We start from the raw sequence: 17,168 nt of genomic DNA on the forward strand, positions 1-17,168 counted from the left end.
GAATTTCCTCTTTTTATAATGTATATATGTGATTTTGTTTTCTTTTTTCTCTTCCCTGCAGAGGTCATGGTAAAGGTTCACGTAGTTGACCTGAAGACTGAATCAGTTGCTTCTCCAATAAGTGTACGAGCCTATTTGAATCAAACAGTTTCAGAATTTAAACAGCTAATTTCAAAGGTAATTTTCAGTCATTAAGGACTTGCATTACAGAATTTTCATTCATTGTGTCATAATTTGAATATCTAAAATGAGACCCTGCACCTTTTGTAGTTTGTACTGTGTCGTGCCCAGTAGGGTTAGGTTAGTTGTTAGAGTTGAGCTTGCCTGCTCACTGCAGCAGTCTGCTTCTTGCTTCCATCCAGAGTTCTGCCCTGGCTTTTGCACAAGCTTGGCCACTGTCTGGCCATATTGCTCACTAGCTTACCAGATAATAATTTTTGCGGGGCAGCTGAAGAGTCGGGTTCATTTCCTTTTGGGTTAGTAACTTGAACCACCTCACTGAGTATCCAGCCAGTGGCAGAACTAGTGAACTGTTGCCATAACTGAACCAACATGTAACTTCCCCCATTGGCTTCAGTAATTAAAATTTAACATCCAGAGCTGCCCATGTTCTCCCTCCAAACCCTCCTTTTCATCCCAGCAGCCACCTAAGATGCAGATTGATTTTTACACGTTCTAAAACCATGGGATGTTGCTGCTTCTATTGAATTGGAAGACGGACATTTTACTTGGTCAGTTCTGTGTCATGTAGTTCAGTGGTTGGTACAACTTCATAATATTTGTTATGAAACATGATTTCAGTAATTTGAATTGTCTCATTCAGATTTAAGTGAATAGTGTGCAAAACTTGATGGTCAAGAATAAGTCTCACTTTCAGTTGGTTCATACCTTAAATAATAAGAGTGAGCCCTTATATTACTGGTCATTACCAGTTTGCCAGTTCTGAGCAAAGCCAAGCCACTTGGGTCCACGGACCTTTTGGAAAAACTAACATGTGTTATGTATCAAAGGATGGCGCAAAGAAAGTGGGACTGAACAGGTTTGGGAGGTTTTCCCTCACATTCTTTTGCAGTTTTTAATTTAATAAACCTTCTTTTCCTGTGAATAAACCTTCTTTTCCTGTGAATAAACCTTCTTTTCCTGTGAATAATCTCAAAAAATGAAATACGTGTTCCAGTATTTGAAATTCTGTATGACGTGCACGTTACCTTATTGCCAATGTTGTCTTTCAGGCTACGCACCTGCCCGCTGACACAATGCGGGTGGTATTAGAACGTTGCTACAATGACTTGCGTCTCCTGAACGTTTCCAGCAAGACACTGAAAGCTGAAGGCTTTTTTAGAAGCAACAAGGTACATACGCTGGGTTTTAAACTGTTCATTTCCTGTATTTCTAGACTTCAGAGGTAATTTAGAAAATTGGCTCCAATCTCAGCCAGGGCCAATACAATACTATGGGCTCTATGTGAAACCAGGTGTCCGTAGCAAGGTAGAGCAGATCTGAAATCAGACATCTGGTGGATGCTCAGTTGTTCAAATGATGGTAGGTTAACAGCCTTTACGATTAAGATTTTTTTTAAAGTCAACCCTTCTCAGGGAACAAAGGTTGGCATGTTACTGTGAAACCTGCCTCGTTTGTTTTCTAAACCTTCTGAACAGCTGTGCCTGCTCTCAGCATTAAAGTTCTTAAATGTCAAAACTAAGACCAAGTTTTTGGGTGGGTTTTTGTCTTAATTTCAGTAATTTTTACTCTGCAAATTCCTGCTAGCCTAATTAATACAGTTTTTTCCGAAAAGACTTGTAACAAACGCTTCCAGTAATAGTTGTGTAATGTATTCCAAAAAGGAGTAACTTCATACTTAAATAACATCTGTAGCATTGCCCTCTTTACTACAGTAATAGCACATCTTTTAGTGCATTTTGCACATCCTCTGTCTCTGAAACTTAAGCTCAAGAACACACTACCCTCGGTGAAGGATTTGATGGCTTGTAGCTGAGCAAAACAACGGCCCTGGCTTGTCCCTCGGTTACTTCAAGCCCTTTCACATTGACATTGTCGCTACAATGGAGTGGCCTTTGATAAAGGGAAGAGATCAGTTTGTTCCCTTGTCTTCTACTCTGTGCCATTGCTTACCCAGGCATATAGCTAAAGATTTCTTAATTAGGATGCTATGGTGGAAAATAAAGACTGCCAGCTGTAGTTGTGAGGCTCATTACTGCCAGTACTAGTGTTCGTGTAGAGGCGAAGAGCGCACGTGAAGTGATTATAAATACACTTGTGGACATAAGAGTTTAGTGCAGCTGGTCAGTCTGGTTACAGTTCACTCCAATCTTAACATGATTATGAAAATAAGGAAACTGAAATCATTATTACAGACTGCTTAGTCTTTTTCTAAACCTGTATTTTTTTTATAAAAGGTTACTTTTCTTAGTGACATAATTTCTAATGTATGCTCAAACCGATCTGTTTGCTGTTGTTGCTATTACTTTTTTTTATTCAAAATAACACTACATGATAAAACACTGTTATTTTATGTTCAGGTATTTATTGAAAGCTCAGAGTCTTTAGATCATCATGTGGCATATACAGATTCTCATTTATGGAAACTTTTGGATCGTCATGCAAATACAATCAGACTGTATGTTTCATTACCAGAGCAATCACCTGGATCTCAATTTAGACGAGCAGTTTATCTGAAGTCTAGCGGAGATTCAGGCAACTTGGATGAAGCCTGTGAAAGAGTAAAAGGACCTGTAGGTAATATGAAATCTGTAGAGGCAATTCTGGAAGAAAGCACTGAAAAGCTTAAAAGCTTGTCCCTGCAGCAGCAGCAGGAGGGGGATAATGGAGACAGCAGCAAAAGCACAGAAGCCAGTGATTTTGAAAACATTGAATCACCTTTAAATGAAATAGACTCTTCAGCATCAGCAGAAAACAGAGAACTTGAAAACCAAATTCAGATTTCTGATCCAGAGAATCTCCAGTCCGAGGAGCGGTCGGATTCGGATGTAAACAACGACAGGAGCACCAGTTCAGTGGACAGTGACATCCTCAGCTCCAGTCACAGCAGCGATACTTTATGCAACGTGGACAATGCCCCGCTTCCCTTGGCTAACGGACTTGATTCTCATAGTATCACGAGTAGCAGGCGATCAAAAGCAAATCAGGGGAAAAAAGAAACCTGGGACACAGCAGAAGAAGATTCTGGAACGGATAGTGAATACGATGAAAGTGGCAAGAGCAGAGGAGAAGCACAATATATGTACTTTAAGTCAGAACCCTACACCACAGATGAAGGTTCGGGAGAAGGGCAAAAATGTATGTATTTAAGTGCCTTAGATAATCCAGCTTTTTATTACCAATTAATTCACATGCTGTGTTAAAAAGTCTAATGACAGTATTGAAAAGCTTGATTCTATGTCATATTAAAGCTAATGAAAGTGCAAAGATGGATCGTGGTGTCATGTTCAGCAAAAGTCTAGCCTGATCTTTCTTCACCTTGTAATAAGTGATTACATACTTGAACAGTGTCTTGCTTTTTTTAAGAAAATGAAAAGCTACCTCTATGATACATGTTTCCTTCTGTCGAAAGCTTTTTCTGGCGAGCAAGCTGAGCTGTCTTCCAGTGAAAGGGTAGTAGTTGCATCTGATTCACCTGTTTCAGCATGCAGTTATTTACTGTCATTCACAGAGCAACGTTCTGTTAACAGTTAGGTTAACAAACTTGAAAATTCCTAGGCATTTGTCCGTGAAGAAAATTCAAATCTACTTGATATTGATCATCTAATTCAATAGGCTGTTGCTTTTCGCTGACTGAAGTACAGAGGGTACAATGAAGTGTATGGCTGACATGAAAGTGTCCAAACGAGTGCAGTCTGAGAGCATTAAGTACTGTCTTCACTGTCATAAAGATAAATCCTTTAAACAGTGCTCAGTCCCTGCATGTGTTTTATAACTAACAGAAGAATAATTAAAGAATAGCATGATAGAAGGTAAATATTTGGAAAGGCAAAGGTTTTCCTGTCAATCCAGAAATCCTGATGTAATAATAATAGAGTAAAATCTTTTTTGCTGTGTTTTTTTTTTTCCTATTTCTGTGAACAAGTATTTTCTTTTTTAAAACCACAGGGAAATCTAAATGCAGCTGCTAAAGTTTTACTAAAATTACTCCTTGAGCCTGACAGGATCTTTCTTTGGGGTTAATCTTGAACTACTTTAATTTTCCCTCTTTGGTAGAACTAGTTGGATAAAAAAATTATTTGTTTACCCTAATTTTGACACTTTCATAGTAGGCTGTATAAATGGTTATCCTGAGGGGAGAGCTTTCATGTGTATTCAGTATGACAACATGAATGGATTTATATTAGAATAATTTTACTTGTTCAGTTAAATATTCTGAATAGGAATTCTTTTATTCTGATGAGTCACGACACAATATAATACTGTAGTCCAAATTACATCTATTAAGAAACACAATTTCTAAAGATAAACTAATCACTTTACCTTCCAGAATTTCTTATTACTACAGTGGCTTTTCCTTAATTACAAAATCATTTCATGAAAAAGTCCCTTAATCTAGACTTGAGCTTGCTTTGTGATATCTTGTGACATTCCAGAACACAGAATTAAACAAAGTTTTTTGAACCTGAAAGCCATCAGGAAAAAAAAAAAAAAAAAAAAAGGAAAAATGTTTGGTGGCATGTGCCTAGCCAGCCCCAGCTGAGAAGCGCTCCTGTCTCTCCACTGAGGTTATCTGCAAACGCTCCATCTCATTCTCTCTATTGGTTGTTTTACGGGATGGAGTACTTACTACTTTGCTCCACTACTTCACTGGCTGCAAAATAGGGAAGTTTGCAACTGCTGTGTCTTCCAGGAGTATCTGCCCATAAACGCTTAAAATACAGCAAAGCTCGTAATGATCGCAGTATCCTCAGATAAAATGTAAATGTGGGCATTAACTATGTGTCTGACTTTTCAGTACTATTTCACTGCAAGTGACAACTGAATATATGGAAATAATATACCAGAGTACTTCTTTTGGTAGTGTGGTGGCTTATGCTGGTTTTATCTTTATTTTTGTTTAGGGCTGATGGTGCATGTTGATAAAAGAATTACACTGTCTGCCTTCAAGCAACATTTGGAGCCTTTTGTTGGAGTTCCATCTTCTCACTTCAAAGTCTTTAGAGTCTACGCCAGCAATCAAGAGTTTGAGAGTGTTCGACTGAATGAGACCCTTTCATCATTTTCTGATGACAATAAGGTTATTCAGAAGTTATTTTGAATCATTAAAAGTATATTGGTACAATATAGACAAACTTAAGATAACGTACAACATTTCTGTAACTTGCTAGGTGAAATCATTACAGTAGTCTTGGTAGCGTGTTACAAAATAGAGTTCTGGTTTTGTTATCAGTTCTAACAGATCCACCTTTTGCCTTCTAGATAACTATTAGACTTGGAAGAGCCCTTAAGAAGGGTGAATACAGAGTCAAAGTCTATCAACTTTTGGTAAATGAGCCAGAGGTAAGGGGTTGAATATTTCAGGACTGAAAAGATTAATATGTGCCTTGGCCAAGGTTTTTCTCTGAAATCTGGGGAAAAATATTAAGTCACTCTTTTCTCTGCATTTTCCTGCAAGTTTTCTTGCATTTAGAAAGGGAGTTTGAGCTTATTTCTGTTTATGCTGTTCCAAGTATACAGTTGGGAGTGGGGGATCTACATATCTCTCTTAAGTGTCTCTTATTTCTGCAGTGTAAATGGAGGACAAATGAAAATAATTGTTTCTTTGTTTTCCTTAAATGTATGAAGTCGTGTAGAATTCTTTCCAAATCAGAAAGTGATTTTGCTCATGGTTGCAGTTTTCAGTAATGCTGTACTGATATAATTTGTCACATCCATGCACTGCAGGCAGTGCTTACCAGAACTGTGAACTGGATAACAGTCTTTTCTCCACAGTACGAGCCTGAAACAAAAATGCCCCTCTTGCAATAGCAAGAGTACCAGCTCACTTGTTACATCTTCCGGGACACGAAAAGTATACAGATAATTCCATTATATAGATTTGGGTCTTTAAAAGATGACTTTGGTGCATCTTCACTTCTGCTTTTTTGACCAAACTGCAGAATAAATATTAATGGATAAGCATAAGAGACCAAAGCTGAACTGACAAGGCAGATAATTAAGATCAATTTAAAAGTAACTTCCAGTCATGGGAGTTCTGGTTTGTCTGACCAATGAAAGCCAAGAGAGTGGCATCTTTATTATCATATGGCTTATTTAAAAGCTCCTGTCAGAGTGTTTAGACTGTAAATAGTAGCAATTACATAGACACAAGACACTATTTCTGCAGTGGCAGACGCAGAATGTTTGACCTGTTGAGAGCTGCTGCTGCACAAATTACCTAAACATAATTTAAATTCTTTGCCTACCTTCTTAATGAAAAGCATTCTAATGGTCATTGTGCTGGTTGGATGGGGCTGGTCACAACATGAACAGGAGGCAAATCTGCTTTCTTCTGTTCAGAAAAAAGGTTTTTAATAATCCTCTCTCCGTGTTCACAGCCGTGCAAGTTTCTTCTAGATGCGGTTTTTGCTAAAGGAATGACTGTCCGACAGTCGAAAGAGGAGCTGCTTCCTCAGCTTCGAGAGCAGTGCGGCCTAGACTTGACAATTGACAGGTAAGGAGACTGCAGTACGTTGAAGTTACCTGATCAGATGATATTTTAAAATGTGGTTTTAGGGTTTTTTTCTTTATGGAGAAAGAAAGTGGTGAAAGGAGCAGAAATAAGTTACTGTGGTCTTTGAATCAGATTGTGAATACAAACATTGATTTAGTGCAATTCTTGGCTTTCATCTCATGTAAATTGATACAGGGAATAGTATTTATGTCAAATTGCCTGTGTGCAACATGTCTGCAGGTTTAGATCTGAGAAGTCTTATTCTCCCTTACTATGTAAGGGGGATTTCCCTCAGAAAGGAGAGCATGGAGTACATCAGTTGACAAAAAAGGCCCCTTCTGTCTAGAGGCAGGCCCAGTGCAGATCACTGCAGCAGACTGCCTCCTGCGTTATCATGGGGTTCAGGAGGCCTGCAGATTCCTACAGACACGTTTGTTTTTAAAGTCAACACAGCTGTTCAGTCATTGAGTGGTTTCCAGCCAAGTGTGACAAAATGCTCATCTTGTGTAGTGAAGTGCTAATCCTGGTGTGGTGCTGTGTTCCCTTTACCCATAATCCGTTAGCTGAGCTCGCTCGGGGGCCTTGGTTCACCATACTCTTGGTTCCAAGTGATGTGGTATTTACTGTGGCATAGCTGACACTGTACTCACTGGAATTAAGAGGAACTTGCAAGATGTGGTAAGCAAGCTGGTGGGGCCTTGACGTATGCCTAAAGTCAGGCTGGAGCAAAACACTGGAAGACAAAACGTTGGCCCTTTCCTGTTGAGACAAGGAGTAGAAACCTACATCTAGCCAGGTTTTATCCTTTCCTCACCGACTGGACCAAGGAATTTTGGCTGCTCTGCCCCTTGGTTGTGTCCTCTAGTGCTGTATAACTAGGGTGCACAGCACAAAATTTATGCCTGCTTTTGTTTGTGGAGAAACCATTACGGTTGAAGTTTTGTACCCATGTTTAATCTTATTTTAGTTCTTTATACCCTTATCTATCTCCGTATCTAAATCAAACCTCATGCTTTTGTATTGTGACTGGATTGGTGCAGGAGAACTAAAACACAATCTTTTAATCCTCCACCTCTTCCTTTCTTCTCTACTTCCCCCTCAGAGGAGGAAAAAAAAAAATAAGGGGGGGGGGGGGGGGAAAGCAGCAAAACTGTCTGAATTGTTTGGGAATACTCTGTTTTCCTATTCTAAATAGGAAAGTGTTTTCTTCCTCTAAATCCCTACGGATTTCTTGCAATGAGCAAGCAAAATACAGGCTTGTTTTCCTTATGATTATGAATAATTCAGCACTAAGGGCCAGGAGTGATAACTTGCTGTCAGGACTATCTCAGAATGTTAAACTCATTCCTGATAAACCTAACCAAACCTCATATAATTTAGTTCTATTTCACTTTTTAAGAAAATACTCACTTTTGTTCTCTGACAGTGGTTAAGTGTTTATGAGCAGGTAAAAACTCCATTTTCTTTGTGATATATTTACAGGTTTCGCCTACGAAAGAAAACGTGGAAGAACCCAGGCACTGTGTTTCTAGATTATCATATCTATGAAGAAGATATCAATATTTCAAGCAATTGGGAAGTTTTCCTAGAAATACTTGAAGGTAATGATACAGTTTAAAGAGAAGCTAAGGAAAATGTTAGAGATATTTTTCTTTAGAGAACACCGAAAAATTAATTTTTCCTTTTTTTTTTTTTTTTTTTAATACTATTACTGACATTTTAATAGCATTTTATTAGGGGGAAAAAATAGAAGCAAACAGAATTAAAAAGAAACGCTCTGCATGAAGGTGGGGGGGTCAGATCGTGCAGGAGCAGATTTCCTGTGGCTGTGCTGTGCACAAGGTCTATAGCAGCACTGGTTTGTGGGTTTATTGGCAGCGTTTTGACAAACTGAGTACTGCAGGCACGTTTTTTGCATGTGTATGTTTTCATTGTACATAAAATCTGCAGGAATACCTCTATGTTACACTTTTACTGTATTTTGGACTAGTATTGGTGATGTTTGTACTTAGCTGATATATATCTATATGTGTGTATATATACATAATACATATATAATTTAGTTTTAAAGTCACCACAGCTGTTCAGTCATTTTGTAGTTTTCAGACAAGAGTGGAAAAACATCTTTTGTCACGAAGTGCTAAATTTTCGAAAAAGACCTTTTTCATCAGAACAGATTTGGAATCATGTTACAGAGCAGATTGTTTCTTAAGTTCTTAAATATCATTCTGCTTAAATATCATTAAAACTGTGGCATTTCTTAAGCTATTCTTTGCATATGCCCTTAGAAGCATAATTTAAGGGGAAAAAAGTAAACCAAGCTGTTTTTCCTCTAGATTAACAGCAGATTAAGGCCTTTTTCCTCAGGATTAAGGCATTCCACCACCACCATTGATTTCATCTTGTTCTTCAGCTAAACGCTGAAGACATTAGGCAGGTAAATAATGCAATTTACAATCATTTACAGGTAAGTTTCTCAGCATAGTAGCTTTGCATCACACTGTTGCAGGCATATTTAAATTAGTGATTCTCTGCCTCTGAAGAAAATTTGCACAATTGCTTCAGACTTGAAATAAATGCCAGGAAGCCTTGGGTGGCTGTATCTTCATTTTGGACAACAGTGTTGGGAGGTGGCACAAATGTAGTCAGAGGCAAGGACTGTAGAAGGTATTCAGGGAGAACCTTAAACAGTGGTGGTGGTTTCATGCAAAACAAGCGTGTAATAGCGGACACAAGTGTTTAAGCCACAAGTTCTTCATGCTAAATGACAACATTACAGACTTATTTAAAATAAAATTAAAATGAGCCCTTTGATATCACTTCTGCTTATCTGATTGTAACAGCATTACCCTGTCAGCCAGAGAAAGCTCTCTTACCTGAGACTGATCTAGAAAGGCTGGGGGCAGTACATACTGAAGCTCTTCAAGGGCGCAGGTGTAAAGCTTTAATAGTAAGCGTGTAGTGAGTGTGGGAAATACAGAAGTGGAAGGTGGGAAGCTTATTTTGGCAAAGGAAGTGAAGCACCTGGATAAATACCAGATTGCTGAGGAAGGTCTCGTGCCGGTGCAGGATCAGGAGGGCAGCCTCTGGTTAGGGGGGTGGATGCTCTATGTGTAACTGAGCTGGGAGTGATGGAACAGTGTGCCATAAAGAAGAATAAATGGTGTGGCTTCCAAGAGATGCTGCCTGTGAAAAAAAGAAGTTCAACTAAATCCTAGCCCATGACACACACTATTTTTATTTTTTTTTTCGGTGGACCACTTGCAGCACCTTTACTAGGTTACTTAGTTTCTGTATGTAGTGCAGCCTTCCGTATTTGAGTATGTTTATGCTATGGAAAACCCCCAGTTTGAAACAGGATGTTTTGTGATGTTAATATAATACATTTCTCTTTCTTTCCTAGGTGTAGAAAAGATGAAATCCATGTCACAGCTTGCTGTTCTATCGAGGCGATGGAGGCCATCAGAGATGAAATTAGATTCTTTCCAGGAAGTAGTACTAGAAAGCAGCAGCGTTGAAGAATTAAAAGAGAAGGTAAAATGTGTAACATGATACGAGTTTCTTGTGATATCAAAGAGCCTTATTGATGTTCTCTGTTGGGAAGCCTAGAGATGTCACAGCTGCAAAAATCTTACTGCACTGTGACTTTTTTCCTCTGGAACCGAGAACCTGTCTTAGCCTATTGCTAAAGCCATATGAATTACCAGCTTTACTTCGTAGTTCATGGAATGGTCTGGTATCAAAGTATTCAGGCGAATGTAGGGGGAAAAAAAGTCATACTTTGAAGTTTTAAGAAGCATAATGTTACCTGTGTCGCTTTCCTTAAAAAATGCATGGGAAAGAAAAGCTAAACTTTTGTTGCTTTCTGTTTTCAAGCCAGTATTTAGATATTCCAAAATACCAGACCTTTCAGCCTCTTCATACTTGAATTTGAGAGCAGTTGCTGAGGGACAGTGCAACTGCACCAAGTAGGTTGAACTGTGTTTTCATTGGAAGGAAATACGGCTTTGGTATGGTTTTTTTCCTTTAAGGCCAGAACCCTCTAACAGGGTACAGTCCTGGCAGAAATCTAGAGCAGAAGTGTCTTGTATTGAGGCTGTTTTATTCATCCAGTATATCCAGGTTCCACTCTTGGGGAAATGATTATTTCTATGTGGCAGTACCCAGATGTAAGAAGGCCACCCTGGATGTTGAGGACAGCAAAAGTCATGGTGTCTGCCAAGCCTGCCAGAGTCTTACCTTACTAAAACACTCAGCTTTTGTAAGTTGGGGGTTAGTTCATAGCCTGGGCAGAGGAACATTGTTCAGCTACTGCAGAACGCAGCAGCCTGGGATTGTGTGTGTACACAGACTAAGCCACGAGCTGGCTGCTTGTGTTCTCCAGGTAGAGATGAAGTTATGACTGCAGGTTCTTGCTTGCGGTCTTCAGGATTTCCTCTTCACTTCTATCTGAAGAAAGAGTTGGCTGCTCTTGTCTCTTCAGAACTGATGTGCAAGGAGCAATGTTAGCAGCATTCTCCCCGAGAGGCCTTAAATCTTTTTACTCCCACCAGTAATAAAAGAAACTTGAATTTGACAAGTAGTAACAGATGTGTTCAGCCAGCTCTTCTTTCAGACAAATGTTATTAGCAGAGTGTAGGGCTAATACATTTCAGAATTTGTCTGGCTTTTGTCAGTATTGTCTATTTGTCCTAGTTTCCTAAAGAAATGAGAGTTAGAAAGTTACACTGGCTGTTAGTCTTGTCGCACCATCAGTTCAATTTGAACACGTCTGCTTTAACAGCAGATTTGAAAGAGGCGAGAATCTTAGAGAGGAAATCTCTCCAAGTGTTGGGCAAATCAGCAGCCGGAGATAAACACAAATGGAAGTTGGTGTCTGCATTGCCCTGGAGATGAGCCTGCAGCTGGCAGCGCGGAGCCGTGCCGGGGGGACACACTCCTGCCCGGGGGACTCGCCGGGGAGGAGCAGCAGCGCTGCCGGGGGGTTGCGGGGCGGTTGCGGGAGGCAGCGCAGGAGCGTGGGGAGAGATCTTTGCGCTGTGAGGATCTGCTGGCTTTGCCTGCCCCCAGGTTGCCTGGGGAATAGCTTTTGTTTTGTGCTGACTGATGGGCCCGACGGCTGCACGCGAGGCAGCTGGTCTCTCTGTGTCTTGGAACTTGGATGTTCTTAATTGCTTCTCTGAGCTTTTTGCTGTCACCCTTCGCTGTTAAGAGAAGTGTGATGAAATACCGTCATGGCAGGTGTAGCTTGCCACACGCTAGTAACTTTGAAATATAAAAAGTTCCTACCTTGTCACTGTAACTTTGTACTGATACTTTGGAGGACTTCCAACTAATAATAGACTTTTAGATTTGGCAAGTTGATTGACTTTCTATAGACACTACCTAACGTTGTTGTGGACTACTATTAAATCCACCATTTTTCTTCACTTTACAGCTGAGTGAAATAAGTGGAATACCCTTAGAAAACATAGAATTTGCAAAGGTAAGTAAGGTTTTGTCTATTTTTACCTTTTAATAGCACGGATGTGTGATTATGGGTTTTATTCACTAAATAACTGCTTTTTCTCAGGGTAGAGGAACGTTTCCATGCGACATTTCCATACTAGAGATTCACCAAGACTTGGACTGGAATCCTAAAGTATCTACGTTGAACGTCTGGCCTTTGTACATTTGTGATGATGGTGCAGTAATATTTTATAGGTGTGTATATTATTACAGTATAATACACCATGCAAAAAATCTGTGTATAAGATGGGGGGGGGGGTGTGACATAATCAAATGAAGCGTAAAAATACTCTTCTGTTGTCTTAAAGAGGGTTTAAAACACTGAGATGGAATGTCTGTGCTCCTCAGCCTCCTAAAAACCTGAATATTAATGATGTTTGTTGCTTAAGAAAACAAGCATTGCACCCTTTTACTCAATCCTCCCTCTCAAAAAACTGAAAGTAATGCTGAATGCAAACACTAGTTGCTATGCTTGAGTGTGTATCTGGATTTCACCTCTTCAAATAGAACTGTCATTCCTTGTGGAGTCAGAGTCTTGCCATGGGCTTTAGAGAGCAGGGGTTTTACTTTCTGAGTTTATTCCTTTGGGGAATTAGTATGGCTCCTTTGGAAAAAAGGATGTTATGACAGAAATACTGTTACCATTGAAAAGGTTCATCATCTGACGGCAGCAGCCACAAGGTGGTGTTTGAGGACTGAGAGCTTCAATATTGTCATTTCTGCTGAAGTGGGTGGGTGGGGCAGCCTCATGAACACATTGCTCCTACAGTATTTTTCATAATTACATGTGAGTTTGGGGGAAACAGCTGGTTGAGAATGTGATGGCCTTGAGAAAATTATTTGGGAGAGCAGCTGGTAGTTCCTAGGGTGTTTTTTTCCAGTTTTCCAGCTGGCAGCAGCAGACTGAATAAAGCGCAGAGCTGTAGTTGTGCCTAAAGAACAGGAGTTCCCAGGTTGACGGAGGAGTGTGGGCTTGTCTCCTGCTGCTTTCCCTGGGCCTGCTCTCAGTCGGGACACTGAATGTCTCTGTTAGAAATGCAGCTTCAGACAGATTGTTAGTTTCTGGAGAAGAAAATCATCTGTAAGGAGTATTATGCTTAGTTGTGCTTGTTACCAAGCTGCTCCAAGTGAAAAAAATTACAGAAATCTTAATTATGGTTATTGTATTAATCTGGATTTTAACCTATATTTACCTTTTAGGGATAAAACTGAAGAATTAATGGAATTAACAGATGAGCAGAGAAATGAACTGATGAAAAAGGAAAGCAGCAGACTCCAGAAAACTGGACACCGGGTAACCTACTCTCCTCGTAAAGAAAAAGCACTAAAAATTTATCTGGATGGAGCACCAAATAAAGATTTGACGCAAGACTGATACTCGCTATAGCATTTTCCCTGGGGAATTTTTTTGTTTAAAATAAAAAAGGTTCACTACTACTGTGTAGTGCCATTACGGCAGGACATTGATTAGGTGTAAAGCGCTGACACCAGCACTGGTTGGGCCGTTACCAGCCAGCAGCGCAGTGCCCCCTCGGGTCACTGTTTGACTTGGAATCATGTTGTGCACTATAGTCAAATGTACTGTAAAGCTAAAAGGGATGTGCAAATAAAAGATTAGAACTAAAAAGTGGGAGGGGAGGGAAACGAGTGGAAATTTTTGAGGACAGTGTGCACATAGTAGCTAGTGAAACTAGCCTCAAACAGGATACTCATAGCTTAATAATAAAAGCTGTGCAAAGGCCATGAAAGAATCCTTTTTTCTGTTTGTTTCACTGATACACGCATTACCTCATCAGAGAGTCTGGAGTAAACGTTAACGTGTTGGTTCTACAAAAGCAGCAGCGAAGGAAGGGCCGGAGAGGAAACGGAAGTGCTGCAAGTGCAGGGTGTGAGAATACTCTTCCATGGACCAGGTAGTCTGAGAGGTGTCTGCAGAAAGCTGCCAGCAGGTGTTGGTTCATTTGGCAGAAGTGCTGTTGTAAGGCAAACTGGTTTTTAATAGGTTACAGAAGCCGGAGAGCAGCTCGATTATATTGCGTTCAATGTGTAAATAAAACCTGCCCTGTCCATTTACCAGAACCGCAGCTCAGCTATTTGCCATGGTATTTCTTTTCACATATCAACATTCACTGTGTACATTTGGAAGTGTAGTTGCCTATTTAAATTTGTATTCATTTATGTTTGACGATGCTGGGTACTTTAGGGTTGTATTTCCCCTTGTTAATGAAGTTTTTGTTCAGCTCCTTTTTGTACATTTTGTTTCTGAGACTATTACGAGTTTGCATCTTCTCCACCCACTGGAAGTCATTTTATTTTTCCCAGAGTTGGTTCCATAGCTATATGTAGTTGGATATTGGGGCAACCTCTAACACCTCAACACACAAACTCGGTAGTTCAGGTTGTGGTGCAAAGAATGATGCAGTCAACATGATTTCATTGCAAAGCCTAGGAACAGCAAGTTTTTGCTTTGGTCCGTGAAGATCAATAGAGAACAATTCTCCGTAGTTTTTGGAAAACCACCTAATTTATAACAATCAAAAGATTTTGGTAAACTTTTTCATGCCAGATGCTGTTTACAACAATGAACATGCCAATAAAACATTTGTTCATTCTGTTGTGTTATTCTAATCATTAAATGCTGTGGCTTTTATTTGAAAAATTATGGAATTATTTCATGGAAGTAGAGACTTTCTGAAGGCAGTGTCAGCACTGTAAGGCCGTGTGTGTGCGCACGCTCACGCGTGTATGCAGTATTACAGGAAGGGGTTTAGAGCCTGTCTGCTGCTCCTCTTTTTACTTATTCATGCTTAATTTTTCCTCAGCTATAAGTTTCCTTTTCCAGAACTGAATTTCTCACCAGTGAAACTTCAAAGCTCCAGCTGTGAATGGCAGATCAAGTTCTGCGCCAGAGAGGAAAAAGGATTTTCAATAACTGAACATTCAGTTCTTCCTTGCATGCTGTCCCCCAGCAACCTGAAAACCCCGGGGGCTCTGGCAGCCGGGAACCAGGCACTGCGCAGAGGATTCCCCCTCCTGTCTGACCTGGGCCGCCTCGGCCAGCCGAGGGAGGTGGAAGCAGGAAGCATGGAGCGAGGGCCAGCCAGGAGGTGGAGTTCTCCACTAAACCACCATTTCCATAGTCTGTAGGCTACTGAAGGATCCTTGGAGGTTTTAAAAGAGAGAAAAAAGTTAGCTATCAAATGGGTCATGAATTTTCTTTGAACTTGGACATTTGGAGAGGCAAAAATCTAGAGGTGGAATAAAGTAGAGTTGAGAAAAGAATTCCAATAACTGCTTGCTTAATCTCTAGCCCTATTTGGGAAACTTCCATTGAGAACTACTTTGAAGAAGTTCATGTTACACCTGTGAGTCTTGGCAGAAATCTGGCTGGAGGACTGGGGCATCCTTGCAATGATTTCCTGACCAGCACTGCGCTTCCTTCTGCACAAGTGTACTGGGAATATATTCTTCATTGTTCTGGGAGACATTCTTCAGCATCTGCTTTACGTTCTGATCATTTCAAACGTTTTTGAGTTTTACCATGGGCATTTTAAAGAAACAAAGAGCCTTGAGTTTCTAATTTGCTTAGCTCAGCAGAAATCTTGCTGACCTGATGAAATACTAACGCTTTATCTTTCAGGGATTGTGGCATCAAGAAACTGGAAGGGAGAATAATGCTGTCCTTAAGGAGGGTGGTACTTCCTGACAATTATTGTGCTCATGGGGTATTTTTTTAATGGGAAAATTGCAGTGATACTGAACTCTTTCTATAGATGGGCTGTCTCTAAAGCACAGTAATTTTATTAGGGATGGAAAGGAAAGGTGAATTCAGTGGACTCAGCGTATGTATGTGTGCATGTGTTGGTGTGAGAATTGGTGGTAGAAATAAATTCTTAAACTAAAAGACTGTTCTGATGAAACTTACTTCCTATTCATAATGATAATGTTTAGTAACATTAATTCTGGTGCCTAAGGAATTTGTTGAAAAGATTTCATGGACCAGAAGTGGTGAAAGACTTGCAGGATAGTGGCCCAGTCTTCTTAGCAGCTCTTGTTAGGTTATGGGTGCTTTGCTGTTCCAAATTAGACACAAGCAAGTAGGGATTTTTTTTGAAGAAGCTTCATAAAAAGTTACTTGGCTGGAGCTTCCTGTCACTTTTTACCATGTGCAGTAACAGGGTGAAATCTGTACCCCAAAACCATTAACAGTGAAAGAGCCATTGTAGCAAACTGCTGGGACAGCTGGGAGCTGGGGGTTCGGTGGGTCGGATTTGACTCTTAGCTCGCTATTGATTGCTAAAATCAGTGACCTGTTACGATGGCAATGATGATCACGTTTTGTAACACATTTACACCCATGAAGTGTATTAAAAGCACAAACCACTTCTCAAAGAGTTTTCTCTGCATGTACTGGAAACAAGTAGGAAGCACAGGTCTCTACATGCAAGAAGCTATTTAGGTTGTCTTACTGCTAAGCTGGACTAATGAATTTATGTTCACTGCCCCCATCTCAAAAAGTGTAAGTGATGTGGAGTAGAGTCAACAGATCCTTTAGCTGACATGGCCCAGGAAGGTACGTTCATGTAGTGCAGAGTGCTGCCGTGCAGCTGGCACTGTGTTTGGCTCTAGCTTAGGCACAGCCTTGCAACTGCGCTGTTCTATACATCGATACTTTATCTATTCAGACTACAACAGAGAATTCTGTGTTCTACCCCAGTCAGCTGGGATACGCCTTGCCCTTGGGAGACAGACCCCCGAACAGCCAAGCTGAAAGTTCCGATATACAAACCAGTGTGTTACAGACACCTAAGCGTGCATGCGATTTGGTGTTTGTGTGGAAAATGTGGTAGGCTTGTCTTGACAGTATGTTCCTCATGGAGTGGGGGAGGCCAACAACCCTTGCAAATGGAAGTGTAGAACTCAAGGGATGCTCTAGCTGTGGCACACCGGTTCTGGGTACCCTGAAGGCTGCTGCAGGACAGGT

General features: G+C 40.4%; 1 protein-coding gene across 2 annotated transcripts in view; it reads left to right on the forward strand.

Annotated features, from left to right (window-relative positions):
- USP47 (ubiquitin specific peptidase 47) overlaps positions 1–17,090 on the forward strand; it is a 40,306-nt gene extending 23,216 nt beyond the window's left edge. For both annotated transcript variants that reach the window (XM_026850890.1, XM_026850889.1), the window contains exons 18-28: positions 62–177; positions 1,233–1,352; positions 2,541–3,318; positions 5,085–5,260; positions 5,443–5,523; positions 6,561–6,676; positions 8,159–8,277; positions 10,080–10,210; positions 12,114–12,161; positions 12,249–12,379; positions 13,385–17,090. In XM_026850890.1, the coding sequence (XP_026706691.1) occupies positions 62–177; positions 1,233–1,352; positions 2,541–3,318; positions 5,085–5,260; positions 5,443–5,523; positions 6,561–6,676; positions 8,159–8,277; positions 10,080–10,210; positions 12,114–12,161; positions 12,249–12,379; positions 13,385–13,559 (1,991 nt within the window). In that variant the 3' untranslated portion in view covers positions 13,560–17,090. The remainder of the gene's footprint in view (positions 1–61; positions 178–1,232; positions 1,353–2,540; positions 3,319–5,084; positions 5,261–5,442; positions 5,524–6,560; positions 6,677–8,158; positions 8,278–10,079; positions 10,211–12,113; positions 12,162–12,248; positions 12,380–13,384) is intronic.
- The last annotated feature ends 78 nt before the right edge of the window (positions 17,091–17,168 follow it).

The sequence above is a fragment of the Athene cunicularia genome, assembly GCF_003259725.1.
Source record: "Athene cunicularia isolate RWA chromosome 5 unlocalized genomic scaffold, athCun1 chr5_part3, whole genome shotgun sequence".
Taxonomy (NCBI): Eukaryota; Metazoa; Chordata; class Aves; order Strigiformes; family Strigidae; genus Athene; species Athene cunicularia.